The following is a 27,973-nucleotide window of genomic DNA, read 5'->3' as shown; positions in this document are numbered from 1 at the left end:
AAAGAAAGCACCTAGCACTACTCCTGAGACCACAGAGGCTCAACTGTCACATACACACATCACAGCACAGAATACCCAGCAGATACAACATGTACACCACACCTCACACCACAAATGCACACCACCACACACACGCACCAGCATACATTCTGCACCACACTATTTCTCCACGCCCACATCCCTGCAGACACTTCCCCTTTTTCTCTGTTATGGCAAACCCAAGGCTATCTATGATTTTAACAGATCCCAATATATGTGCAGGAATTCCTAACTCAAAAGATCAGTGTTTCCAGATTCCTGCTCTCACCAGTGTCTTTGAACCTGACTCCAAATTTCACACTGCTGTGAGCTGGTCCCCCTTTCGATAATCTCCATATTTATGGGCTCTTTCTTCTCATATATCTGGAAGTCCTTCCAGTTTTTCAGCAGGAGCCGATATTATTAAATGTTGGGGTTACTCTCCTGCAGTGCACGGAATCCAGCCTCTCTGAGGCCCGGGAAAGAAACGTTACCCAACGGGATCTTCTGAGCCACAGGCCTCGCTAAAGAGATTGTGCAGCTTCAGAGCAGGAAGGAGTTTTGTGGCTGCGTCTAAACGAAACAGAAGTTGCTTTGTGCGCGCACACACACACACACACACACACACACACACACTCACAGATTAGGGAAACCGTCATTTTCCTACTCGCCCTCTGACATCAGCCACCTTCTCTGTAGCTGGTTTCTCTGCAGTCAAATTAATCCCTGGCGATGAAAAATGAACCTCTCCCCCACCCCTGCTGCCGCCTTTTGCCTCACGCCCCCAGAGAAGAACTTCTTCGCAAGGCAGCGGGTGAAGGTTTTTTTCCAAGTCACATGATTCAGGATGCAGGGGGAAGAATCCTTCTTGGAACCGAGATGGGCCCAGAACCGAGTCAGATGAGGAGAGATAAGGTGTGATGTGGGGAAGACTATATAAGAATGGACTCAAGTCTGCAGCAGGCACTCAACGGAGTGGCCCCCTCTCAAGACACAGCCATGCATGTGCCGGCAGGCTCCGTCACCAGCCACTTGGGGACCACTGGCCGCAGTTATTTCTATTTAACCACAGTCTCACTGGCTGTGTGTCTCATCTTTGCTGTGGCAACCATTATGGTGTTGGTAGTTCAGAGGACGGTAAGTGGATTCCTCGCGCTCACTTTCCTTTCTGATTTGTGTTCAGTTTTCCCCCAGACAGACATCTTTGGGAATAAACTAATAAATTTGTGGAGAGAAAGAGAGAGGGAGGGAGGCTATGCATCATGTAGAGAAAGGGAGAAAAGAAACAGGAACTTACTGCTTTCAAACAATTTGACTTTTTGAGAGAAAAAATTTCTTGGGCCATTATCTTAAAACTTTCCAGACTCCCATGAGCCAAGAGAATGAAGCCAGGCTGTTAGCCTTGAGAAATTAAGATTTAAATTGTGCTGAGCTTCTCACTGGTGTTAAGGAAGGAAGAAATAAGGAAACCTGATAACGTATTTGCACAACTTGTTGTCAGGTCTTCAAGGCCTTCAGACCCGATTCTGAGGTTCTATATTCTCACTCCAAATGTTCCTGAGATTTCTGAGGCCTCATCCACTGCCAAGAGCATTTTTAACTAGTCTGCTTCAGAGGCCAAGGTCTGTAAGGCAAGGAGGAGAAAGAGAAGACCTAGGCTGCTTAGCACTTTGAGCATTTTGGCGTTACTGCCCAGAAGACAAACTGAAAGTTTCCTCCCAAGACACCACTTTGAAGAACTTCGGGTATCACAACAAACAACACAGAGGCAGAAAGTAGACATGTTTGTAACACCTGATCCCTCAAAGACTGCTCAGAAAAGTAAAACTATGAGCAATTATGGGCACACACTGTGTAATCAAACTGTCTAAGATATATTTTGTTTGAAGTAAAGGGTAAGATTTATTATGAAAATAGCAACAAGGAGGAAGCTTCTTCATACCTTAGAAAATGGGTGTTTACAGAGAGTCTACGGGGACTTATTTTATAGAAAATACTGTACAGATAGATCTTGCTCATGAATTTTTTAATGAAGTCAAGCTTTTGTCAATTTTGATCTTTTAAAACTGTAACCTCCATATCCTGCCAAAGTCAGAACACTTCTGTTTATTCCTTCATAGTTCCCTTTTTCAGGGTATTGCAATCTTGCAGGACTTGCTCTGGTTTTCTTTCAGTTGTCTTAGGCCAAATACTCTGTTACTTATAGACTGTTAAAAAGAACCAGGTTTTCAAAGGCTTTGGATTCTCTTTCTCAAGTGTCATCAAGCTTTGAAATTTAAATGAAGCTCAGAGATTCTTATCAACACAAAAGTGAAAGAAAACTGCTCAGAATTGCTAACAATTCGATTTAGACAGAATTTATAAAAGGGCTCATCTACATCTACTGAGAATACTACTCTTGCAAACATTTTAGGGGTACTTTTTTTTCAGTAGAGGCTCTACAGTTTTGGAAATTCTAGTTAGAAATAAACAAGAGGGGTCTCATATTATAGTGAAGGTCACTGAAAATAAATTCAAGTGACCTTTAAAAGTTATAATTAGAACAACTAAGAAGGGCAGGAGAGAACAGAGGAGGGCGGGAGAGAGGGAAGGAAGGATGGAGTAGGGAAGAGAAGACATGGAGGAGGGAAAATAAAAGGAAAGAAAAGAGACTATGGGGGAGGGAGGCACCGGCGGTATGTAAACCTAGAGAGAAGTCCAGAATGGTCCTTATTTAAATCTCCATTTTAGTTCCATGATGGAACCAAAAAGTATGGATCTTTCTTCCTTGTTATTGTAAATATGGAGAACATGAAACAGAAAGGGGACCATGTTTGAGTTGTCCTCATGAGAAAACAGTGTCATCAAGACTGATTGTTTAATTAGAATAGAGTTCTCTTTGCCAATACAGTCACAGAAGCAATAAGAAACTTTGTTCCTACTCTTTTCTGGGGTCTGTAACTTTTTATGCATCCATTTCCTTGACTTACCCTTCAGATTGGGTATGAAAAGATTTACTTTGTAATCTGAGTGTATGGTTGAGTGTGCTGTGATTTCTTAACCTGAGAAATATCACTTACTTGCTCAAAAGCATTGTGACGTTAAGTGTTAAGTGTTCTACGCAGGTCATTTCAAATAATTTGTTCAGATATTAAGTAGTTCCAAAAGCTAAATTGAAATAGTTCCCTGGAGCTTGAGTTATCAGTGAAGGCTTCCTGAGGAAGAAGGAAAGATTCTGGACAGGTAGAACTCAGATAGATGAAGAAACTATGGACTCAAACAGAAGTTCTGGTAAAGAAATCAGAGGAAAAGACCCAAAAGACTTAAACTCATACCACAGTCATTAAAAATGAAATGGATTGATGAGCACACAGCACTGTGTGTGAGGCTAAATAAGGGCAAGAGTGGTGAGCTATGGAAGTTGTTTTACTGGTCTAAGAAGTCACAGTTCTAAGTGAAAAAGCATATGTGTAGAGAACATTTAAAACAAGATGATATAAAATATGGTAAATTATGGAAGACAGATGAGTAGGGTTACTATGGGGCTACAAATTAAAGAGACAAGAGTTTTTTCCCCAGACAGATTTAAGAAAAATTTCACTGGAAATAGGAGCTTCCAGTTGAATTGATAAATATGTATATTTCAAACAGATAAAGAAGGGAAATCAGAGGACCAGCCACTCCTGACCAGTGAGACAGCATGAACATCAGATCCTTCCCTGTCATTAGAAAATCTGTGCATCCACAAATATAAACACACCACATTAACTGCTTAATCTTAAACCTTATGTTATTGACTTGATAGTATATCTTAGAGACTCTTCTGTGCCAATATGTGGAAGTCCAGCTCATTCTTTTGAAGTGTCTCCAAGTATTCTTATATGTGAATGCGTTATAATTCCTCTTATCCATGCCTAGTGGACACGCAAAAGTTTTTCTACATTGCCCTCTGTGCATCTCTGCAAGTATCAGTGGGATAAATTCCTAGTGACAGCGAGAGAATATGTAGTTTTCATTTCAGTATATATTGTCCATCTGCCTCCCTTATATTCTTGAGACATTAAAAGTCCTATAAACAAAAAGATGCTCCATCATGACATTATAGAAAGAAATCTGACTTATATTGGGTAAATACAACATACTACATGCATATAAGTCAGAAGGAAATTTCACATAATTTATGTAGCAGAGCAAAAAGAAAAGTAATAAAATTTCTCTCATCTCCTCCAGAGACAAAGATTTATATAAGGAAATAGGCTAGTAGGTTAACACCAGAAGTGTTTACATTGTAAGAGGTCCTGAGGTCTTCAATCTCAGTTATAAATCCAGACATTGGGTTTATCCAGCAACTGGAAAAATCCATTTATGTCCCAAAAGTTTGGAGCAAGGGTTCCAAATCATTAGGTGTTCAAGAAGCACCCTTTCTAGAAAGAAGAGAAAGAAGTTGCCTCCTTTCCCTTCATACACAAAGAAAAATTTCCTTTTTCTTTATCTTTACAGCACAACTCTATACTTCCTCAGCAGTTTAGGCAGGGTATCTCATTAGGGGTGGTGATTTTTGTTGTCAGTGAGGTTTTCCAGTCTGTTTTAAAGCTCAGGAAAGGGGCATCGCTGGTGGTGCAAGGGGTTAAGTCTCAGCACTATGAAGCTATCAGCAGCCATTGCAGCAGGAGTTCTATCCCAGCCAGGGAGCTACCCTCATGGTGCAGCAGACCTCTCCTGTCTCGCCCGCTGCTCCCCTCAGCAGTGTATTTCAGTAGCTCTGCCTGTTCTGCTCCCCATTCTGTCTCTGGTGAATCCTCTCACCCCTCACACCTCTGGCCCACACCCCAGCTCTTGTATACATAATAAAAATAAATAAATCTCTAAGGCTCAGATAAGATCTAAGGGTGAGTTGAAATGGCCTAAGATATTTCTTTCTACCTGATGTCCAAAGCATTCAATTAATCAGAGAAAACCTCAGGGGCAATTCCTGTGCTGGACTATCAGGGGAGGACCCAAGTGGACAGGGAAGTATCTCTGTTTGCTGGGAATTCTTTACACTGGGAAGATAAGGCTTAAACACCCAAGAGCTTGAGTTTGGGGCAGAATAGCACAAAATTCTAACAGGCCAGAGGGGAGGGGACAATCTCCACTTAGGATGTCGGCAGGGTTTAACAGAAGAGCTAGAACAGAAACCTGCCTCCTCCAAGAATCTGGAGGAGGGTCACACCTTAAGTCCAAATCTTTCTTTGAAAAATTTCAAACCTAGAGAAAAATAAAATTGTAAACACTCATATAATATTTAACATAAATTGTGTTAATATCTTGTCATAGTTGAGGGCTTTCTACATATAAAATAGTTACAGTCAGCATGACCTTTTCCAATATATATTTCAGTATCTATCTTCCACTTACCCCAGTGCCATGAGCAGAGCCAAGGAAGTTCACGTAAATTCCCTAATATCATCTAATAACAATATATATGCATGTGTGTATACACATACACACACACCTGTTTTTTTTTAATTTCCCTATTTGTCCAAAGATATCTCTTATAGTTGTGCCATGTTATTATTTGGGGATCCAGAATCCAATTTAAGGTCAAACACAATTTTTTTTAATCTCTATTTTAGTCTAGAATGTTGCTACTTAAAGGGTGGAACACCTTAGAAATGCAGAATCTCAGGCCCCATTCCAGACCTACTGAATCAAAATCTGCACTTTAATGAGTTCCCCAGGTGACCTGTATGTGAGTTAAAGTTTGAGAAGCCATGACCTATAATCTCCCCTGCCATTTTTGTTTGTTTTTCATGACTTTCTTGGGCCAACTCTCCTATGGGACAGTCACATTTTGGGCTTGTGTTAGTGTTTCCATGTGATTCTGTTTAGAGGAAACATTTTTGGCACTTATAGTACATAGTTAATGCTGTGAACGATGATGTTTAGTCACTTGGTTAAGTTGGCTCTCTCTTCTCCAAATGAAAACAACAAACTTTTTTTCCTTAGTAATAAGTAATCTATTGGGGCAATACTCTCTGCTCAGCAACTTTGGCATTTCTTGACAATCCTTGTCTGCTTCAGCTCATGCAGACAGGGTGGAAGAATAAGGATTGCCTGTTTCTATCATCCCTCCCATGTTCATGGTCTGGCGTTATTCTGTAGGGAACTCTCCATGGGAAGGCTGGTGGCAAGCAGATGGAGAGGGGCATTCCAGGTGAGGCAAAAGAGACAGTCCAGATTAAGGCAAGTCCATGGGAGGCCAGGGGTGGTGGGGCAGAACAGAGGTCAGTCCAGACCGCATATGTGAGTAGCAGGAATTAGAGCTGGGGCAAGACAAGCTTACAAAAGAAAAGGAAGAAGCCAGGATGCACCCCCATCTTCAGACTAGCTCCTAAACATTTTATCTGAGCTCAGCTTCACATTCAGCCTTCTGTAGCCATTTCTTATGGCAGGAAGACCTCCAGTGATCTGACTGCCTGTTAACTGAAGTTTTTAAGCCCCTTCAAAGTGTGGTCCAGGGCCCAGTGCACTGGCATCATTAGGAAGTTCGAGAGAAATGCAAAGCCTATAGGTTCATCTTAGAATTGCTGAATGAGAATCAGCATTTTAACAAGATCCCCAGTAGGAGAAGCTCTGCTTTGAGCCACTCTGATCCAATTCCATTTTTGCTAACCATATCAACCAAAGGCTGCCAGTAAAAATAATCTTTTCCTGGTGACTTTGTATTACTGCCATTCACTTTGCTGTCAAGTCTCAGGAGACAATTTTCAGACCCAACTTCACCCTGCTCCCCCTAAAGAGGCAGAGGAGCATGAGTTGAAGAGCCTTGCCTTCCAAGTCAACAAAACTGAGCTCGAATTCTTCCCCTGCTATTCACCATCTGTAGGACCTTCTGTAGTCATTACAGAATGTCTTACTCAGTCAATCACTAACTTGAGTAAAGATGAAATAACACAATACAGCTAAAAATTTTTTTTAAGATTTATTTATTTATTTATACAAGCACTGGGTACAGTCAGAAGCATGGGAGGGTGAGAGAATTCACCAGAGACAGAGTGGGGAACAGAACAGGCAGACCGATGAAATACACTGCTGAGGGGAGCAGCGGGCAACACAGGAGAGGTCTGTCAAGTCATGTGGGACCCTCGCCAGCAGCCAGGGATCAAACTGGCACTGCAGAGGCTGCAGGCAGCTTCACAGCCCAGCGCTCAACAGCTGCGCCACCAGGGGAGGCCCAACACGGCTAAATTTTTAACCTCAGAGGATTAAGCACCCTCATTAAGTGTTTAGTCATGTTAAGTTGAAAATAAGAAAGGTATTCCTAGATATTCAGAGCATCCACCTTCCAAGACAATGAAGGTCCACAATGAAGGGGCTAGGAAATGCCCTGGGCATATTCCAAACTTTGGTTGCCTTTGGTCATTTAGAGTCAGAGAGGACATCTTTTGTTAAAACCAAACTTGGAACCTGATTACCCCTGCACATCAGTGCTCTGTAAAAAGAAACAAGTCTTTCAAGATATTGGGGAAAATTAAGCACATTATTAGAATCAAGAGAGAAACCAAAATGCTACCATTTTCAAGCACTTGCTAACAATTTAAATGCAATATTTTATTATGTCTGCAATATCCCAGTGAAGGGAAGGATTATTACATTTCTAATCACAATGATTAAAGAAGATGAATAAACAAAGTCCTAGGCAAGGTTAACGATTGGGATTGGGTTGTTCATTTCACTGGGGATAAGCCAGTTAAACATGAGAATTCCTTCCTTTATTAAAGAAAAATTATTGGGGGATAGCCATCTGATATCTGGAGTCTGAAACAAAAGCAGTATACTTAAGAAAGTGTAGCTGGTTGGTTACCATGGAGATGAAGTTTCCTGAACCAGTCAATGGAGCTGAGAATGACAACCTGGGAGGGTCCATAGCTAGGGTCTGTGTCTAGCCTGCCTATGTACTATGTACAGGAAAGCCAAGTTGCTGAGCAAGAGGGTTCACATTTCCCCGGCCATGTCCCAGATGCCTGGGTAAGATCTGGAAGAGAAATCTAGAGCTAGAAGAGAATTCAATAAGGATTTGAAGGGCAGCACTTAGCATAGTACCTAAGACAAATTTTAAAATCATCATCTCTTTATATCCTGCTTCTCCCAAATGCAAGGATTGCTAATGAGAGTGCAGAGGAGGAAAAGATGAGCTTTTCTATTCTTGACTTCTGCAGATAGCATCTGTCCAAGAGCAGTGAAAAGGGCACTAGAGAATTTCAGTCCAGGATCTGCCACTGACTCATGAGTATCTCCTTTTCCTCTTATGTAAAATTAGTTTCATGGACTAAAAGGTGTCTCAGTTCACCTCTGGCTCTGATTCTCTGATCTTGTCTCACAGGCAGCCAGGGGACACTATGGAGAACTCATCCCAGGAACTCTTCAAAATAGAAATAGTCTTGGATGCCCTGGGTCCTGGGTAAAATTTTAGGCAACAGGTTTCATTTCATACTAAGGTGCTTTGTTTTGACATCCTCTTATCTTAAATTAGAAAAGCAGAAAGCCTTTCAATGACACACAGAGGCCTCCCTTGACCCCTCAGTAAGACTTAGGTCCTCCACCCAGATATTATCTCTTACAATTTTTGCTACTCAAAGTGTGTCCTGGGCCAGGAGCACTGACATAATCTGGGAGCTTATCAGAAATATTCACAGGCTCCACCCTAAAGTTCAAATACTCTCTTAAAATACTCTCTTTTCCTTCATAGCTCTTATCACACCTTGCCATTCAACTTGTATATTCATTTGTCTATTTTAAATACAAATGCTTAAATGACTAAGCCATAATATCCACAGCACATCTTGCAGTGATGAAGGCAGCGGTTGCCCCACTGCAGGTACTCACTCAGCAAGTGCAGAATGGAGGGTTCTCTGTATTTCCCCACTGCTAAGCAGCCTCTGGGGTAGTTCCACTGGTTTAGCTGTCTACCTCCTCTCATTTTCCCCGAATACTTTCCAGAAAATCTGACACTTCCACTGTCTTTACAACATACTTAAATGTCGATGTTTCTTATGCATTTGCACATCACAGGAATGTCTGGTAGTACTTTGGAAGAAAATTAGGTATCAAATTTTGAAATGCTGTGTGTTGCCTTACAAAGGCAATACAGAGGGGATTTTTGTGATGTCAGGTTTTCCAATGAACTGCGTGCGTAACTAAGAGACCACAGCATAGTTAGGTCAAGAGCTTTCAGCAAAAACTCTAAAATTATAAAATATTAGACCAGAGAGGAAAGGACCTGCCAGGCCAAGTTCACTGTTCTCTGAAAAGCTGAAGCCCAAAAGTTTATATGACTTCACCCATCTCCAGAGCAGTGTTTTGCCAGGGCTTGGCCTTCAGGAGACTTCCTTGACTTACTCCCACTCCCTTGGCCTGCAACGGCGATCCATTTATCAGAAAAGGAGATGTCAGAGGAAGGCAAAGGACAGAGGCCCTGGGAAATGGTAGAACAAGATGGCAGATGGTGCTAGGTATTCATATAGAACACTCAGAGAATAAGATGTGGGAAAGGGCTAACTTCTTGATCTGGCAAAGGTTTCTAACTACTCATATTTCATTATTCATACTTCAGTCTAATGCATTATAGAAGATCCCACCCTGAGCTGGTCAAAATATGAGTAAGAGACTTCAATGCTTATTGGCAGGACATCAGAAAGGTGTCTCCATGACTGAGTGGGGGAGAAGGGGGAAGGGATATCAGGATCAGGGGAGTCATTAGGAGTGACCAACCATGCCCATCTGCTTCTGTTGCCTCCTTCCTCAGAACAGGTCAAGATTTCCTTTACATCTCTTCTAATATCCCAGTCTGGAGATGCCCCCTTCAGAAGATAATGTTTCTATTCTATCAACCTCTTACTTATTTGTATACATACTTATGTATATGCCTATGTTTATTACATTTGTTTTTATTACATTTGTATTTATTACATTATATATATATATACACTGTTTACTATAGATAAATGAACAGTGTGAATATAGAAATATCTAATATAACTGAGTATACTTATGTTACATATTTAAAAACATGTCTCTATCAATTCAAAAATAAACTTATAAAAAATTCACAAGGACCGGGACCCAATTTAATTACCTGTCATATCTTCACAATGTTTGGCAAATACACATTCAATCAATTCAGAATTTCCAACCACAGAAGAGATATAAATATACTGTTCCCAGGTATGTTTAACATACACCTTCACATTTGATGAGTCAAATAGGGGGAAAAAAAACATATATTTATATACTACACATGACTGTTCTTATGTTGATGGAAAGGGAGAAAAATAATACATGCAGAAGTGAAAAACAAAGCACTGGACTGGGAGTCAAGAGTTCCACATTTGGACTCTCAAGCTACTCCTAAATTCATTTTCCTCTCTCAGTCGCTGGTTCCTCCCCCGACAATGGATAATAATCTTTGTCTTGTGTTTCTGATAAACAGACTGTCAGGCAAATGGATCAGAAAGTCCACTGCGAACTATGTCAGCGAATTAACTAATTAAGATTTAAGAATCAGTGCCTCCCAGGTGGCGCAGCAGGATGAGCGCAGCACTGTGAAGCTGTCCACAGCCTCTGCAGTGCGGGTTCAATTCCTGGCTGGCCAGGGAGATACCCACATGACGTGGCAGAACTCTCCTGTCTTGCCCACTGCTCCCCTCAGCAGTGTTTTTGGTCGTCTGCCTATTCTGTTCCCCGCTCTGTCTCTGGGGAATTCTCTGCCCTCTGGCGCCTCTGGCCTGTACCCCAGTTCTTGTATAAATAAACAAATCTTTAAAAAAAAAAGATTTGAGACTCAAATGGAAAGCAAATTCTAAATTTTTCAGTGTGTTGATGACAAAGGGGGAAAGAAAAGTGGTTTCAACTGGATGTCATCCTCACGCTGCTCTTTTCCTTTTTTTTTTCTTCTAGGGCTCCATTCCCAACCCACCGGACAACTTTCCCCTTAAAGGAGGTAAGACCTTAGCATGAGGAGTAAGTGCATATTGAATCATTCCTAGCACGTCATAACTAATTATGACCAACACAGCATGACGGTGCCCAAGAGAGGAGTGGGTGGAGGTGGGACCAATTGGGGCTGAGCAGAGGCATCTTGATTCATCTCAGCAGCTTCTGACTACCACTCTGGTGCCCACAAGTCTCCAACCAGCCCTCAGCGACCCCATGAATGAAAACTCTACCTCAGGCACAGGCTGTAGCAAGGGCAAAGACAGGAACACAAAGCTTTGTGTTAAAAGCTTTAAATCTGGAGCCTGACAAATGTAGGTATGAAGCTTAGCTCCACATTCCACCTGGGAGCCTCAGTCCCTTATTGATGAAAAGGGAATAATAATATCTACCTCATTAAGGTATTGGAGAAGTGAATCAAATCTCATCCATACATTGCTTAGCATGGCTACCAGCACACAGTAGTCATTAAAGAATTGGTAAGAGCCAAAATGCATAGTGAAAATAGACCTCATCACCCACCTTGCCAATCACTGAAGTCACTAGTTAATTCACTAGCCCCAGAGGGGTCATATGCAGAGTTAGGTTAGTACTGAGGATGAAACACTTTGAGATCATTTGATGAAAGTTTTCATTGCACCAAGGAAGAAAAGCAAAACCCAATGTCAAGGCCAAGGTCATATGAAGCCCGACCTAGAATCCAGATGTACTTGTCTCTAATCCTGTGTTCCTTCTGCCCAAGGACATAAATCCCATCCAGTCCTATAATATTTAGAAACTAGATAGCAAGCACAGCTGGAAACCTTGCAAGCTGGAAGTGAAAGAGAAAGGGCAGGTCATCATAGGCACCCAGGTATGGTACCTGGGCACCCTTCTCAGACCAACAGCATCACCCTTGCAGTGTCCTCAGACACCTGTAGTCATTATTTTCCTGCTGTCTTGCAGAGACTTTGAAAATAAGGGCCAAAGGCCCCAAACATACAAGGCTTCTGGATCTTTCAAGGAGGGTGAATAATCACAGCTTTGTCAACAATATGTTAACCTGGCTAGAATTACTTACCATGTGACCGCATTTTCCATAATGTCTCTGTAGACAGTTGCATTAATATAAAAAGCAACATGTTATAATGCAGAAGTCAGCAATTTTTTTCCGTGAAACCCAGACAGTAAACATTTTAGATTTTGCAGGCTTGAGGTCTCTGCTGCAAGCCAACTCTGTTGTTGTGCAGAAGCAGCCACTGATTCTGTGAAAAGAGTGGGCATAGGCATGGGTCTATAAAACTTTATGAAAAGAATGAGGTGGTGGCTGGATCTGACCCACAGACCAGAGCTTGCTGACCTCTGTCATGGCAATGACACAGCTGTGGAGTCAGGACATGTAACACAGATTCTTACTGAGTCTTGCAAATAATCAAATATGCTGGTAAATGTCATATTTTCTCCCCATTCCTACCATGCCACCACCACCTCCCTCCAGATTTTCAAAATGAGACCAGAACTTTTCATATCGGGGTGGGGGGGCAATCTTTAAGAGGAACATGATCTCAAAGATGAGGACAGTGCCAGGCAATGTGACCTCAGGCATTCTGGAACTCAAGCTCCATATCTGAGAGCACTTTTCCTGAGAGTAAGCCCTTTCCTACGTTTTTGGTGTTAATGCATCCTTCCTTTTACAACATGACACTCACATCGATGGAAGTTAATTTGGTTTTCGCTAAATTATTTTGTTTAAATGGTCACAATAGGCAAAATAAAAAGGTGCCCACTCTATATATCAGTCACTGAATTTTCTTTATGGGCTAAGTTTCTTTGGTCCACGAAATCCAACATCTTGGGGTCTAGGACTAAATCCCTTGTCAGATCCCTTTTTTATCTGAGTCATCAATATGAAGACCAGAACACAAGCAAATACAAACCCAAGCTTAGTTCACAAGTCAATGTTTCTGCAGCCACTTAAAAAATTACTAAGAATTATTCCCACTAGAGACTATGAAACTTGATAAAGACCTTCACACACCCCACTGGGTTGATATTAGCCTCCATCCTGTGAGCAGCAACTGAGGCTCTCTGGTCCCATGGTACAGCTGAGGAGCTGAGGCCTAAGAAGCAAGGTGATTTGCCCAAGGTCACCCCAGGAGTTGATAGCAGAGCAGGGGTCAGAATGCAGGATTCTTTTCTTTCTCTCTGCCTAATGTGCTTTAGCCTGATGTGCTTTGATCCCTGTCTTTCTCCAGTTTTTAATGCAAATCTGCATCCCTTTTTGGGGGGTCCCACTAAGTGACACTATTTATTGAAAGATAATCTTGCTTTACCCAAGAATTTACTCCCATGGAAGTAGCTGCAGTAAGAATGTTTCTTCCCCATGACAAAGCAAAGCGATCAACTATACCCAAGAGCAGAAAGCCAGCAGTTAAGCCTGTTGTCATTTTTAATTTACGCTTCTCTTAACTTGGCAAACTGGACACAGTAGCAGAGCATAGTAGAAAGAATATTGCCTTGGAACAAGAACTAGGCTTTCAGAAATAACCCTTGCACCAGCAGGCTATGTGTCTCCAGGAGAATCTTTCCTCCTCCATGGGCCTCATCTAGAACCCAACAGCAAGGTGTTAAATGAACTGGAACCTTTGACACTTTACCAGACCATAATTCCTTCCATATAAGTGTAGAAAAGTCTAATAATGATCTTGAGTCTGAAGCCACAGCAACTTCCCACAACAAGCCCTGATTAAATAGGCACAGACAGAAAATCATCCCTTCTGAAAAACACTGCAAGACATCATAGGCAGAGGGCAGCCATCCTCCAGCAACTGCTAGAGAAGGGGCAGCACGTGGTTGTCACTGGGGCAACAAAGGCAGACACAGCAGCTCTGCCACCAGCTAAGGGACTTCCTCCACCAGCAGCTGGAAACCAACAGCAGCCCGAGCTGAGAAGAGGAACACATGCTTACACTAAAGTAACAACGCAGGATGACACTTAGCTGCAGGCAAACCACACCTTTTTCACAATGAAAGGATTTTCATTCCCAACAAAAGCCCCCTCTTCCTGGTCCACAGCACATGGCTACCTTACATCTATCCCACTGAACTCAGAACTCAGCATCCCCTTCCACAGGGGTTCAGCCAGGACTGTGAGCAGGAAGAGCACTGGGGACTAGTGGGGAGAACCAATCACCACATGTCCTTCCACCTAGAAAGTGGAGATCATGAGGCTTTCACATAGAGTCCTACAGGGTGAAATAGGACAGCAAATACCACCCTTGTCTTTCACTCAGCTGAGCCTTATGCTACAAGGTCACTCTGTTCTTTCCCATCCAAATAAAAGGGCTCCATCTACATACTTGGAGAAACCAAGGATGGTTGCATGGAAAAGGAGGCTACATTTCTTCTTGTCTTTGCTTGTTCCAGTCTTCTGCTTCTATCACTTTCTGAATTTCACATATGCTCATGTTCTGTGGTTTATTTGTCCAAATCATAGACATCTTTGCCTTGATTTCCCCGAGTGCCAACAGCACTCCACCTATGTGTAGCACAGTGACAGAGGGATGTGGGGTATACAAAGAAGCTGGTAAGGCAGCATTCCAGAGTGAGCTCAGCAGGTGATGCAGAACTGAGAATCTGACCTCTCTGTCACTCCAGTTCTGGGGATTTCTCAAGGGATGGCTCTCTACTGCAGGGTTCAGTCCTCAGCCATACGTACTGACCTAAGGCTGCGTCCTTTCCCCCACCATACATACAGTCCCTCACAAATCCTGCAGAAATTAAAATTCTACTGACTTTACTTTGCAGAATGATATTTTTTGCCTTGGTCTCACCCTTAGGCCTTCCCAACATCCCAACAACCAAATGACAGTTCTTACCAGCATTGGAGGAATTCTCTAGACAATGTTTACATCCATGCTTCATTTATTCTCTCACTACATAGGCACAAAGATCCGGCAGAGTGAAATAAGGAACATAACAGGCCGTTCCCTCCGTGCTGAGCATGGAGCTTTGTGATGCACTCATGCCATCCTCACAATAAGCTATTCCTACTTAGAGGCAAAAAACTGGAACACACAGAAGTTTATGGACTTGCCTAAGTTTGAACAGTAAAGAGTGGGGCAAGATCTCAAAATCCAGGCTGACCCTTTTGCTTAACCAGTATTACACTGTCAGATGTGCAGTGAAACTCGGGACCATACGTCTTTCCCAGCCCTACCTGTTCTCCAAGGCTGGGAATCCTTCCAAAGCTTTTTATCACTCCTTTGGTACCTGCTCCCACAGCTGCTTGTTTTCTCATTTCTGCAGCATGTTCCCTGCTGTCAAGTTCTGGACAGAGAGGCCCATTGAGCGACTACACATGTGGGTTTGCATTGGTGGCGGAGGGTAGGAAGCATCAGCAGCCTGTAGCACTGAACTGGAGGCTACATTTAAGCCCTAGTTTTGCAGCTATAGGGTCATGAGACCTGAGATGATTCCTTCCCTCCCCTAGCCTGCCAGGTAGAACACACCTGTCTTCCCTGTGAATGTCATGTGGTCCTTAAAATCCAGAGGTTCCAGGAGCCCTGGGGAAGTGCAAACAGTGGGTCTACCGTGTATGGGTCCTGAAGCCCATTGAGCACAGCCCCTTGCCCCCACCCCTGCCTGAAGTCAGTCTCCAACTAGAAATGAGGCACAGAAGGCAGAGAACTGGATGGAGCTTTGGAATACCTACATTCCAGTCCTGGGACTTGAAGCAACTCACCTTGCTTCAAGGGACTTGAGTCTCCTGCTTTCTAACACATCAGGAGGGGTGGAGGCAAGCCGAAGCTAACCTCGGGATGGCACTTGCTCTTAGTATGACATTTCAGGAATCAGATATCTTCGGAGTCTTTGATGATTTTACCAATCTAGCATTTTACAATTCTTGCATGACTTAGAAGATTGCTTTCCTCTCCACTTCCCTGCCCTCGCCCACTGCCACCTACATTAAAAGAGATCAAGCAGAGCTATCTCCCTGTGCAAAGTGAACCCCAAAGAAACAATAAAAACTACCCATTTGAAGGCAAATTAAAATTAAGCCAAAGAGGCTGGCAACTCACTAAGCCCTGATGTCCCAGGACAGCGATCCAGATGGTGCAGCACCACGCGGATGCCAAGTTGGCAGCAGAACAGCCTCCCGTAGGCTGAAAAAACCAAGACCTCACTTCTATCAGAGGAACTGATCTGACTCTTGATTGCCCAATCCACCAAAAGCCTTTTATTTTTTTCACAGCCAGGGGTACTTCTGCTCAGAAGATAAATTGCTTTTCAAGTATTCACAGACCTCGAAGAGTCTATTTGCTTCTCCATTTACTTTAAACACTCACTCAAACCCCCTCTTAAGCTGTCTTTACTTAAGGCAGACCTAATAGGAGTCAGGACTCGCTCCACAAGATATGAACTAGAAAATGGCCCGTTCAGAATCAAGTGGACTAGGTCCTGGGGACCAGAGTACTAAAGCAATGTAGATCTAACCCACCCCATCCCCAACTGTCACCAGGAGGAGAGAGGGAGGGGGAAGAAAGGGTATGTGAAGGAGGGAGGGCTGGATGGAGAGAGGGCAGCCAAGGAGGAAAGTCTGCAAAGGGAAAAAATCCAGGTCACTGAGATACAGATGGAAATTTGTACATAAATACCACAAGTCTCTGAATCCAGAGGAAATCCCTGTTGCCCTGGAGCAATGCGGTCTTTCACTTGGGGAAGGAAGAAGGAAAGAGAGGGAGGAAGTAAAGGAAGGACAGGGGGAGGGGAGGGAAAGCAGGTCTAGTCTTCATCTGGCATCATTCTCCATTTCATCTGAGGTCTCTGATGCCACATGTGTTGGCATCAATTCTAGAAGTCAAGCAGTGGAAGCGCAGCCCAGGGAATGGAAGTGCATCTTTGTTTAGTGTCCTTTGGGTGGTGGGCACCAAGCTCATTCTTGTGCATTAGCTCATTTAATTCTCCCAGCCACTCTACAAGGGAGGCTATTATTTGCACTTTGGCGAGAATTCAAAGAGGCTGAGTGACTTTTGTAAAGTCACTTCATGAGTAGCAGAGGTGGAATTTGAACCCATGTCTGTTAGATCTCAAGCCAAACTTTCTAAGTGTGCTGTCATACTTTTGCCTCTCTAAATTGCTAGGAAGTGTTGGGTTGTTTTTTTGTTTTTTTTTTAAGTTATAAAAAATGTTAGTAAATTTGACCAGACAACTCCAGACTTGCTTTACCTTTTAAAGTGTATACCTTAAAGGTGCTTCTTAAATACTCCCCAATAATAACAATTCAACCTGCATTAGTAAATGAATTCCAAGGAAATATCTATAGAGTTAACTTATATACTCAAGATAGGATAACTTGCATACTCAACAGGTCAGGATTAAAAAGACTCCCAAATCCCAAGGAGCCTTCCAGAGAGTCAAAGGAAGTCCAGCTTGACCTCAATTTCTATTTATTGATCCTCTCTATGTGCTTAACACTGAACATACTGGGATGGGTGCTCCCAAATGGTGCTTGTTAGCTGCTCTTGTCTAACAAATGGCCCACACTGGAGTTCATTTCTCCATCGCCAGTTGGCCTAGTGGCAGCAAGGAAAGAGTCAAGTTGAAGTCACCTGAAATGACCCTTTGGTTAAGGATTCACTTTGATTCCAATGCTACTGGTTGGTGGAAAGACTCTCCCCTAGATGTCACTGTTGGGATCTCCTGGACATTCTGCCAGAAGGATGGAGCAAAGCAGCCAGCACATGGTAAATTAGTGATTAGGAAATTCCTCCCTTACAGGAAGAATTAAAATATCTTCAACAGATGGAAAGAGTACCCTGCACACTTTCCTGGAAGCATTGGATGGCCTCAAATGTTTAAGTGCATGATTGAGAAACTCCCATCTGTCAGATAATGCCATGAGCCTTGTTTTAATGAGCATTTCATCAGTCAGACCACTCTGCTAATGGGCATTACCAAGCTGGAACAACTAGGAAAAGAGAGGCAGGGGGCTCCCTCTAAGCCCCATGTACACTGGCCCTTTGGCATCTGCAATCTCATTGCAACCTCACAATATCCATGCATTTAGAGATGTGGGAACTGAGCATCAGTTAGGGGCAGTGACAGGTTTAAAGCCAAAAGACTTGACTAAAGCCCAGGTGCAGTTATTGATGTGCACTCTGTCTTGTCCTGTTATCAATGTTGCTCTGGAGCTGGGAGGTGCTTGGCACTCAGACCACATACCATCTGGCCAGAATGCCTGATGTGGCTTCTATCACCACCATAGAGCCACCTTGGGTGGTGCTGCATCTTTCCAGAAGCTCACTTGCCCTGACTGGTGACTTGGCAGGGCTCAGCACACAGGCCTGAAGTGGCCTGCTAGTAGTCTCCCCAACAAGAGGGCATCCAGGAAGCTCATTAGTGCTCTATTTCCCAGCCCCTCCAGCTTTCTCATCCATTTTCAGCCCACTATCTATGGAGGTTACAAACCCACATTTTCCTGAACTTTATCTTCCCTACTCCATGGAAAGTCTAGAAGACAGGGGTGAGAGTCCTGCATGAGGAGTCAGGAGCCCTGTGTCTGAATCCATCTGCCACTAACCTACTATGGGGTCTTGGGCCAGACTTAGTCTCTCTGGGTTAGCTCTCCCTCCCTCAAAGACCCTACCCGTAAAGATGCTAGTTTAACTTAGCATCTAATAGCCTTTTCAGGTCTAACATTGTAAGATCTCAAGGTGGAGTCTTGTCTCAGGTTGCCATTATTTTAGTCACCTTCAGCAACCTCTTCCCCTACTCCCCCTGTCTCTTGTCCAACTAGCTAGGAGGGTTTCATTAGCACGTATTTCTCCCCAAGTTTCAAAAATAAAGTCCACAAATGCTCCACAATCCTTGTAGAGGTGGCTGAAGTTTGGGAAAATAGCTGAAAATCTTGCCCATCTGGAGGCCTTAGTTCTCAGAAGAATTCATGAAACACTTGAGATGTGTGAAGGACGGAGTGTCCCAATGAGGAGTAAGGCATCCAATGATCTGGTCCTGCCTCTGCCAGGAACTCACTGGTTGACTTAGGATAAGTCTGTCATGGGCATAATGTCAGGGAATACATGTGTTATGTGGCTGACAAGCCTAAATCAGGTTAGCTCTCGGGAAAGTTCTATTTCTGCAAACCATGCAAATGCTTATGGAAATAAGCTGTTCATAACTTAGATGATCTCTGGAGTTAAAATGTTCTATTTGACCACTTTGGGTATCTGAAAATCTGAATGTGTGGAGACAGTCTCCTACCTGAGGTAGAGTAACATGTCCACAGGAAAAGACAACTGGGGCTGGGGCTGACTTTCCCCCACTGTAACAGATCTAGCAATGTATGTAGCTGTCTAGACAGCCTGCTAAAATAAACCAGAAGGCCACTTCTAGATCATCAGATCCACACACTTCTTTAGACAAGCAGGGCTCAAAGAGGGGGAATTCCTACATTCTAATCCAGGCTGTCAACTCAGCCATGACTTGCAGATAGTTCTTACTTACTCCCCCCAACTGTTCAGCTTACCTAACTAAACCCCTCCAGGCATCACAATCCGTTGGGAAATGAATCAAACAGGAGTGTGCTTTGGCCCTATGTTCCCAGCCTTCAAGAGCCCAGGGACATTATGGATTGCACGTAACAATGTTTTTTTATAACTCACTCCTTCCTGTCTTCACAACTGAACAAGAAAATCCTACCATGGATTTATAGGGTAATAGGGAGATTCAGGTCATTGGTCTCATGTCCCATGGAATGTTTATCTAGCTTTTGGCAAGCATTTCCTGCCCCTGAAAGCAACCCAACCCATCTCTGAACAGTAATGACTGGTCAACATTTTGAGTGGCCAGCACTGACTTTGTGTGAATTGTGTGTCCTTAGTGGAGGCCTTGCCATGGCCTCATCTGACAACTGTGGATGCGAGCAGTGTTAGGCAATAGCTGAGTGCTTCTCTGCCTTCACACAGACTTAGCAGAACAGCCTTATTGTTTGGGCCTCACAGAGCAGGCCGCTCTGTCTTCCTGCTCTCGACCTTGTCCAATGTTAAAAGCCAATGAAATGTGCCCTCCTCTGGCTTCATCTTCAAGTTCAACAGCCCCGTTCCATCAACTCTTCCCCTGTCCTGACTCCCAGGTCCTTTCTCTTAGCCAGCTCTTCCTAAAGGGGATTGATTACCTGTGTTTCTCCTTTCACTTGAAATATCTGAAAGATTCTTTAAGAAAAACTACAATACACCATGCCATTTGACTTCAGGAAATGCAAATGCTTCAAAACAAGGCTGGTTTTTTTTTTTTTTTTTTTCCATCCTTGGGTTTCTCAGAATTACAACTGAGGTCAACCCACCAAACATGCAAAGACCAAAGGGAAAGGAGAAAAAGAAGGTGCATGTGTGAGAGGCAAGCCCTGGCTTGTCCTTGTACAGCTACCTGTTTAAAGAAGCTCACCTGATAGATGCCACCCCAAGTTGTATCGATCGTATGAGGGGTCCCCAGCCAATGAGCAGTGCCTGTCTTGGCATGATGTACTGGCCTCAGCCTAGGCATCAGTCTTATCTCCCATCGAATCTAACCTAACCAACAGAAGCATGGGAAAGGGAGGCCAGGTGTTATTCCAGCCCCAAGTGGAAAGGCCCGCCCAGCATCCCCGTTCACCTCACTCAAGTCTTAAGAACTTACTCAACATCCAGAGGGAAATAAGAGAGATGGACGGGGTGATTCAATTCAACAAACATTCACAGGGCATCTTCTGGGCTGGGCAGTGAAGAAGGATAAACAGTGTCTCTGCCCTGAGGGTTCACAAACAGGCAAACAGAAGCAAAGGTCAGAGGATGTTTCGCAGACATGATTGCCCAATTGTGCTTTGAACAAAGAATAAGCAGCTCGGTGAAAGGGGCAACTGCAAGCAGAGAGAAGAGCAGGCACCAAGTGAAATGGCAAATCAACCTGGTGTGTTTGAGGGTACCACAGGGTCACAAACTCCAGTAGAGGGGTCGGCAGTCTACTAGGGCAACAGAGTCAAGCAGCCTCAGTTTGAATCTCCACTCTTCCCCTGACTAGCTGTTTAAAGCCTTGGTTTCCTTCCATACCAGATGGAAATTGTTATAGCAGCCTTCTCCTGGGGTGGCTGTGATAAGTGAAAGAGTGCAGGTAACATGGTTAGCAGAGTTCCTAGAAAGGAGCTATCCCTCAATATTAGTTATTATCACTATTATTACCTCCAGTAATACTGCCACTCCTAGGACTAGAGGAAGGTGGAGGGTAAGACTGGAGAGTTCAGTGAAGACCAGAACACAAGGGAATATGAATTCCAGGTAAAGGAGCTTGGCCCTGGTCTGCAAGTACAGTCAAGTCAGAAAGGGATCCCCAGAGATAAGGGAACCCAGATGTGCTTCCATTGTGACTCCTTCTGAGCCCATGTTCCACAGCTTTCAGTTCCTAAATTCATCAGCTTTCATCACCAGAGATCTTTGCACTGGAATTTCTTTATGGGCTGGAAGCAGATACAAGTGAAAACTGCCCCCTGTGTCTGCTTGGGGTACCTCCAGTAGTGGACTTGTTCAGACAGTAGAGGGGACTCTTCATTTAATTTTCAAGCACTACACAGCCTCATGGAGTAGTCAGGAAGGCCAGGAGGCCTGACTTTCTCCAACCTGGGAAAAGAGGGTTGAGAGCTTCACAGATGCTACTAAGAGATCCAGTGAGGGTGGATCACTGGATCACTACACCAAGGGTGTAGCTGCTTCACCTGAAGGAGTCTGTAGCTTTCTAGTTTCTGGCTGAATGATCATCCCAGGTGACATCATCAAAAAGATGTGTCAGGTCATAGATTTCTCAGTTTTACAGATAGGGATACCAAGGTCCAAAGAGAAGGGATTTGCCCTGCAGACTCGGAATTCACGATGCATTGCCACGCAAGAAATGTATAACCTGATTATTTGCATCTAAACTATCTATCATTCTAAGAAAAAGTTAAGCCACCATCATTAGAAAATAATATTGAAAATATTTTTGTTCCTAAATATTATGTTTCCTCTGCTAAGGAAGGTCCAGGTACCAGGCTCCCTGCTTAGATCTTTTTAACCTTCTATCCTCTTAAAATTGAGTACACACATGTGTTCATTTCTATCGATTAGCAAAATGGACTCAAGGAGGAACCCTGGTCTCTGGAATCAGACAGTCATGGGAGTGAATCTGAGTGTTCCCAGCCAGTCCCTAGCTTGTATCATCGGCCATTTCCAAGCATAAGGTCTATCCTTGCAGAGTTACTCTGAGAATTAATCAGCTAAACATTTGTCAAAATACCTAGACGAGAAAGAACGCAATATACTAATGTTGTCCTTCTGACTATGGCTGCTTGGCTGAGTGTCATGGAGCCACACACTTAATCTATCTGGTTCCCAAGATTTTTCCATCCATAAGGGGACTTAATAACACTGCTGTCACAGACTTGCTGTGAAGATGAAGTGGGGTGAAATATGTAAAGGCACAGACTAGCTCCTCACACATATAGGAATCAATCATGTTTTCCATCCCCCAAATTCCACAGGCTTCTGTAAAAGTCCAAGTGGAAGCAACCAATTTCCAAAAATCCTGAAAGGACTTGATGGCAAATGAGAAATAAACACATTTTCTTTTTGCCTCCCAAATGGAAACAGAATAATCACTATCCACAACACAAGGTCATGGAAAAAAGAGCTGGTGTTTTCCAGGTTCCAGAGCAGATAAAGTTATTTAATGATGATCTCCTTATTTTTAGGAAATTGTTCAGAGGACATCTTATGTATCCTGAAAAGGGCTCCGCTGAATAAGTCATGGGCCTACCTCCAAGGTCAGTAACCAAATCCTGGGATCCTAACCTCCTGTGGTCCTTCTGAAACCTCTGACTCAGAGGTGGCAGAAGAGGTCCGTGGTCAAATAGAACCTGTGAATATCTTCTCCGTGGCCCACGTGCTACTCTTCATAACTGGAGTTTATGTGCCTCAAGGGGAACAGGGCAAAGTGTCACTCTCCAGCTACACTGTCTCAGCACCGGAGATGCTTTTATATTGCCTGCCTGGCCTGTGAATGTACTGGTCTCCCATTCCAACCGCCTTCCCCATTCAACCACCTACCAGTTGCAACCAAGTCCACAGTACTTTACCCTGACACAGGGGAAACTCTTCATCTCGCCTCTACCAAGTTATTTATTCACCAGGGAACCACAAAATTGCCTTGACCCCAGACTGACAGCTTAATGAACATGTGGGCACAGGGCCTATTTGCATATTGCAGCAAACCTCAGGTAAGAGGTCCCTTATAAATGAAATAAGCAATGCTGACACTGACAAAGAATAAGATACTGGGGACATGGTCGACATTCTTTGAATAGCCATTCTGTTTCTTTTAAAAATTCAGTTTTGCAATTAGATTAGTTCTCACTCCTACACTGAATTGCAAAGAGGCTAAAAGGGAAAGCACAGGGACAATTAAAACTAAAGTACCAGCTTTCCAGTTCTGACCAGTCGCATTGATTTCTACTTGTTGGGACTTGGCTTCTGACATGAGCATATGCGCTTAGAGGTCCTGCTAATTCTCTGCTTTTCCATGAATCCCAGGTGGGAAGAGGCCCTTAAAGTGTATGTGAGGACCCTGCACGATTGTGTGACCATGCTCTTTAAGAAAGGAAGACATTCAAAACTTCAGACAATGACTGGTTAAAGGGATGCACCTTAATGTGAAAATCCTGATACCCAATAGGTTGCTAATTGAACAAAATTAAATATCACATCTCTGATATTTTGCACAAGACATACCAAAAAGTATTCCTTCATTGACCAAATGCTCACTGATTGAATAAATGAATTTGTGGGCAATATGGCACAGGAGCTTACAGTCTGCAAAGGGGCAGATAATGCTATAATAATAGCAGAATAATATAATAATTAAGTGAAAAACAATTCTATAGGAGGTGGAGGTACAATGCTTTGGTGTGTGTTGACCCTCCAGCTTGGAGTAATAAAGAAAAGGAAAGGCGGTAGCTTTTACCTGTGCTGTGAATAATAAGTTGTCTCTAGAAGGAGGGAAATGGAAGCTGTTCCACATGGTTGGAAGAGCAGATAATATTATAGAAAACAAGGATCTTGAATGGAGAACCTTGAATAACGATTTTAAATTTTCTAATTTTCATCAGAAACTTACTCACAATTTTTTTTCTCCTTCTATTCTCAGTATCAAAGTATATAAACCAAACCAAGTTGTCCTGGAACAAAGATGGCATCATCCATGGAGTCAGGTATCAGGATGAGGATCTAGTGATCCAGGTCCCCGGATTGTACTTCATCATCTGCCAACTGCAATTTCTTGTGAAATGCCCAGAACATTCTGTTGACCTGAAGCTGGAGCTTCTCATCAACGCAGAGGTCAAAAAGCAGACACTGGTGACTGTGTGTGAGTCTGGAATGCAAACGAAAGCCATATACAAGAATCTCTCTCAATTCCTGCTGGTCCAGCTCCAGGTCAATGCCACTGTATCAGTCAGGGTGGATAAATTCCAGTATGTGGACACAGACACCTTTCCTCTTGAGAATGTGCTGTCCATCTTCTTATACAGTAGCTCAGACTGAATCACTTCTCCTGCTCTTCAGGAAGAAAGCACTCTCTACTGTATAGGACTCCATCCATCCCAATGCTTGGGTAAAAAAACACATTAGACCACAAAGAGACTGAAACCACAAAGGGTATTAAGTAGTGCATGTCTCTGTCTCCTCTGTCTCTTAGGAAGATACAGTTCCAGGGTTAAAAGCGTTTTGAGTGAAGTATCTTTCAGATAAAAGGCAGGGAGTATCAAGGTGTGGTGCACAGAGCTCCACATGGGAATAAGAAGGGATGGGTTTAGATCCCAGCCCAACTAGTAAGTCACTGAATGACTTAGACTTATTTCTTTGCTTTTCCTGGAACTCTGGACATACACCTAAAAAATAAAGAAACTGGATTTGAATCTTTTCGAAGTCTCTTCCATCTCAGAAAACCAGGCTATCTTCACAAAACTGGGAGCCACAATCCCAAGTAGTGTTCTGGAAACCCTCATGATAGTATAAAACAGACGATAGGATGGCATCTGGCTGCCTGTCACCACAGCAGAGTCCGAATTTGGGGACAAGGTACCTTGCAATAGTGTGAATTGTAGGATCGAAAAATGTGTAAAAGATGGGACTGCCAAGCTGACCGTCCCAAATCTTAGAGGCTTTCTGGGTATTTGGAAAACCACCTGACTAGGCCTGAGTCCAGTGCGGTTAAGAGTGACAATACATCAACAACCGACGACTTTTGGTTTTTTTATCAGGAAAAGACTGCACATTCAGCAAACATTCAACCAGCATGCCCTGGTGAAGGTGGTGCAGCCATTTGGCCAGGAAACAGCTGCTGCCATCACCCATATGATCCCTGTTCCCTGCTTCAAACACTCTCAGGAAACCATTTTTGTGGAGCATTTTTAAGGCCCTACAGAGTTGTTGACCCACATGCTTACCCTGACAATGCAAAGAAGGACTTCTGAGCAATGGCCGCCTACTCTCCTGATCCGGGCACCAGGAGAATTCTCCAGTCACAGAAGCCTCTACTTCTGTCCATCACCTCCAAAAGAGCAACTCATTTCCTTGGAAAAAGGATGCTCTATCTTGAAGAGTAAACCCCTGAGATTATGCTTTGGCGAGAAAGGGCCCTTCACTGCTATGCCAACAAATAAAGAATTGGAGCAGAATTTCATTTTTTCTCAAGAAAAGGGAGAGTAAAAAAAGGAGAAAGAATTCAGGAATGTTTGTTAGAGAAAGACAAGAAACAATTTTAAAGGGAAAAATCCCTGGTGTGTATGAGAGGAACTTGGGAGAGTAAAAACGGTTAAGGGAAAAGATTAAGTCACTAGGTGAGCAATGTGCAGTGCCAGCCTCCTGCTAGGTCTCCTCTTTGGAGTACTCAGTAAAGTCTACATTTTCTACATTTCTGTTTAATACTTTCTGTGAGTAGATTCTTTGCAGGGGGATGGGGACATTGGAAGAAGTGTTGAATTCAGCAACCCAAGGGGTATGTGCTAAAAGCAGGTTTGAGGACCCAAAGTGAGTGAACAGAGCCATCTGGCATTAGTTATAACCCAACCTCGGACAAATGAACCATGTTTGAAACAGCTCAATATTTGTTTGAGAAGAGAGCTGAATCTAAGTATGGATAAACTAAACAAATGTCTACCATCTCATATTCTAACTTGAGAAGGATGCTATTTTCACTTTCCCCTACCCTCTGTGAGTGAGGTGCCTGCCTCACATTGCTCCTAATCTGTCTCTATTCAGCAGTGCTCTCAAAGTCAAGGTAGAAGACACAAGGCAGCATAGCTTTCAAAGGAATCTGGTAGTGAGACAAAGAAAGGACAAGAGGATAATCATTTAATAGCTCAACTGATAACACACAGGGAGTGAACAACTTGGGAAGTTTGAAGTTAAATTCTGTTACTCCCTGAGTGTTAACCTCCCCCTGGGAATGTTACAAGTATATAACACCATCTGCGCAAGGCAAGCAAATAAATAAATATTGTACCTGCAAACTGTAGGCTGAAAATATAAAATTTATATGCCTGAAACACATACCTCTGTTAATAATTCAAGTGGAACTCACACACTCTGCCCTCCCTATGCCACCTCCAATACACACACACACACACACTCACACACACACACCCCTTCGTTAAAACACTCACACAAAGAGAACTTGTAAAACATACAGGAGGATGATGGGTGAGTTGGAAAATAAGCAAATGTAGACTCAATATATTCCTGTCCTTGGGAAAATTCATATGACTTCTTTTACCACATTTGGGACTGATGCCTCCTGTAACCCCCTTATGCAATTCCTTCTTGGAATCACCAGTTAGACAAAGGTTGACTCAGAGAAGGGACCAGCTCACCCAGGAGGGTTGATAACAGCAGGCTATGAAGAGAAGACATACTGTGTTAACAGAAGCTGGGCAGAATTTACCAAGCAAGGGAAGCTTCCAGAATCCCTGGAATACCACATTGATTATTCTGACATGAAAGGACAAAACCCTTACGTGGATAGAGAAGTCAGTCAGTGTTACCTCCAGAAAGATGCTGAGCAATAGCTAAGCCAGTGTTGGAGCAGAAGCCCAATGTAAGGCAAGGACTTGTCACATGTGGTTAGAGCCCAGCCTCCTGGCTCCTAGCACCATCATTTCCCGCCAGACTTTACTAGCCTTACCATTCCTGTAGCCTTACCATTCCCAGGGTCCCATCTTTCTGGGGACTGGAGCAGTCCCCAGCATTGAGGAATAGCATCTGTTCTTCCTGGCCACACTCTAGTCACCCCAGGATCATCATTCTAAAATGAGATATAGATGGCCCCTCCCCTTTTGTAGTTGTAGTACATGGTCAAATGACAGAAAAGGGCTAGGGTACCACAATATCAAAGCTCTCTCTCTAAAAACTGAAGGAATATTTGGTAAGGTCAATATTTTTTCCCATAGAAAAAATTAAAAGCTTGCTGTTTTCATCTAAAGTTACACATAAATGTATGTATATATGTAGACTGAGTGGATATGTGTATAAGTATGTGTGTGCCAATGTGTATGTGTATACAGATATGTCCATCTGTGTGTACATGTGTGTGTATATATGCTTTCCCCTAGTAATTGCATTTCAGTTATATCCTGATGAAGCTTGATTCTTGCTCTGGAAACTACAACATGAATATACACTTGTATTTATTTTTAATTATGAAAAGAACAGATAATATTTCTCTCATGCCTTACTAGCTAATTTAATAATTACTAATATTTTGCAATATTGGCTTCTGCTTCTTTTTAAAAATTAAGTATGCAAGTCAAACTCCAGCCTCACTCCTCAGTGCATTTTCCTACAACCTCCCAGAGAGAACCGATGCCTGGATACCTGTGTCCCCTTCACTTGCATGATTTTGTACTTGTTTTCCAATAAGAATATGTAGTGTACTTTGTGTGGTTTTAAAATTTTCAATAAATGAT

The 27,973-nt window shown here is 43.1% G+C and overlaps 1 protein-coding gene across 1 annotated transcript; it reads left to right on the top strand.

Moving 5' to 3' along the window:
• The first annotated feature begins 668 nt into the window (after window positions 1-668).
• Window positions 669-27,973, top strand: TNFSF8 (TNF superfamily member 8). The gene is made up of 4 exons (XM_037492287.2): window positions 669-1,155; window positions 10,936-10,978; window positions 22,706-22,777; window positions 24,157-27,973. Exons 1-4 carry the CDS (start codon window positions 961-963, stop codon window positions 24,549-24,551), a joined length of 705 nt encoding a protein of 234 aa, XP_037348184.1. The 5' UTR covers window positions 669-960; the 3' UTR covers window positions 24,552-27,973.

The sequence above is a fragment of the Talpa occidentalis genome, unplaced genomic scaffold, assembly GCF_014898055.3.
Source record: "Talpa occidentalis isolate TD23 unplaced genomic scaffold, MPIMG_talOcc4v2.1 talOcc4.7, whole genome shotgun sequence".
Taxonomy (NCBI): domain Eukaryota; kingdom Metazoa; phylum Chordata; class Mammalia; order Eulipotyphla; family Talpidae; genus Talpa; species Talpa occidentalis.
This window is presented reverse-complemented; position numbering and strand designations above follow the sequence as displayed.

Bases quoted from the DNA above. Each gene is read 5' to 3' on its own strand.
- TNFSF8 (XM_037492287.2), top strand. From the start codon at position 961: ATGGACTCAAGTCTGCAGCAGGCACTCAACGGAGTGGCCCCCTCTCAA. The intron at 1,156-10,935 runs GTAAGTGGATTC...TTTTTCTTCTAG, and splicing joins TGTTGGTAGTTCAGAGGACG to GGCTCCATTCCCAACCCACC. The intron at 10,979-22,705 runs GTAAGACCTTAG...CCTTATTTTTAG, and splicing joins CAACTTTCCCCTTAAAGGAG to GAAATTGTTCAGAGGACATC.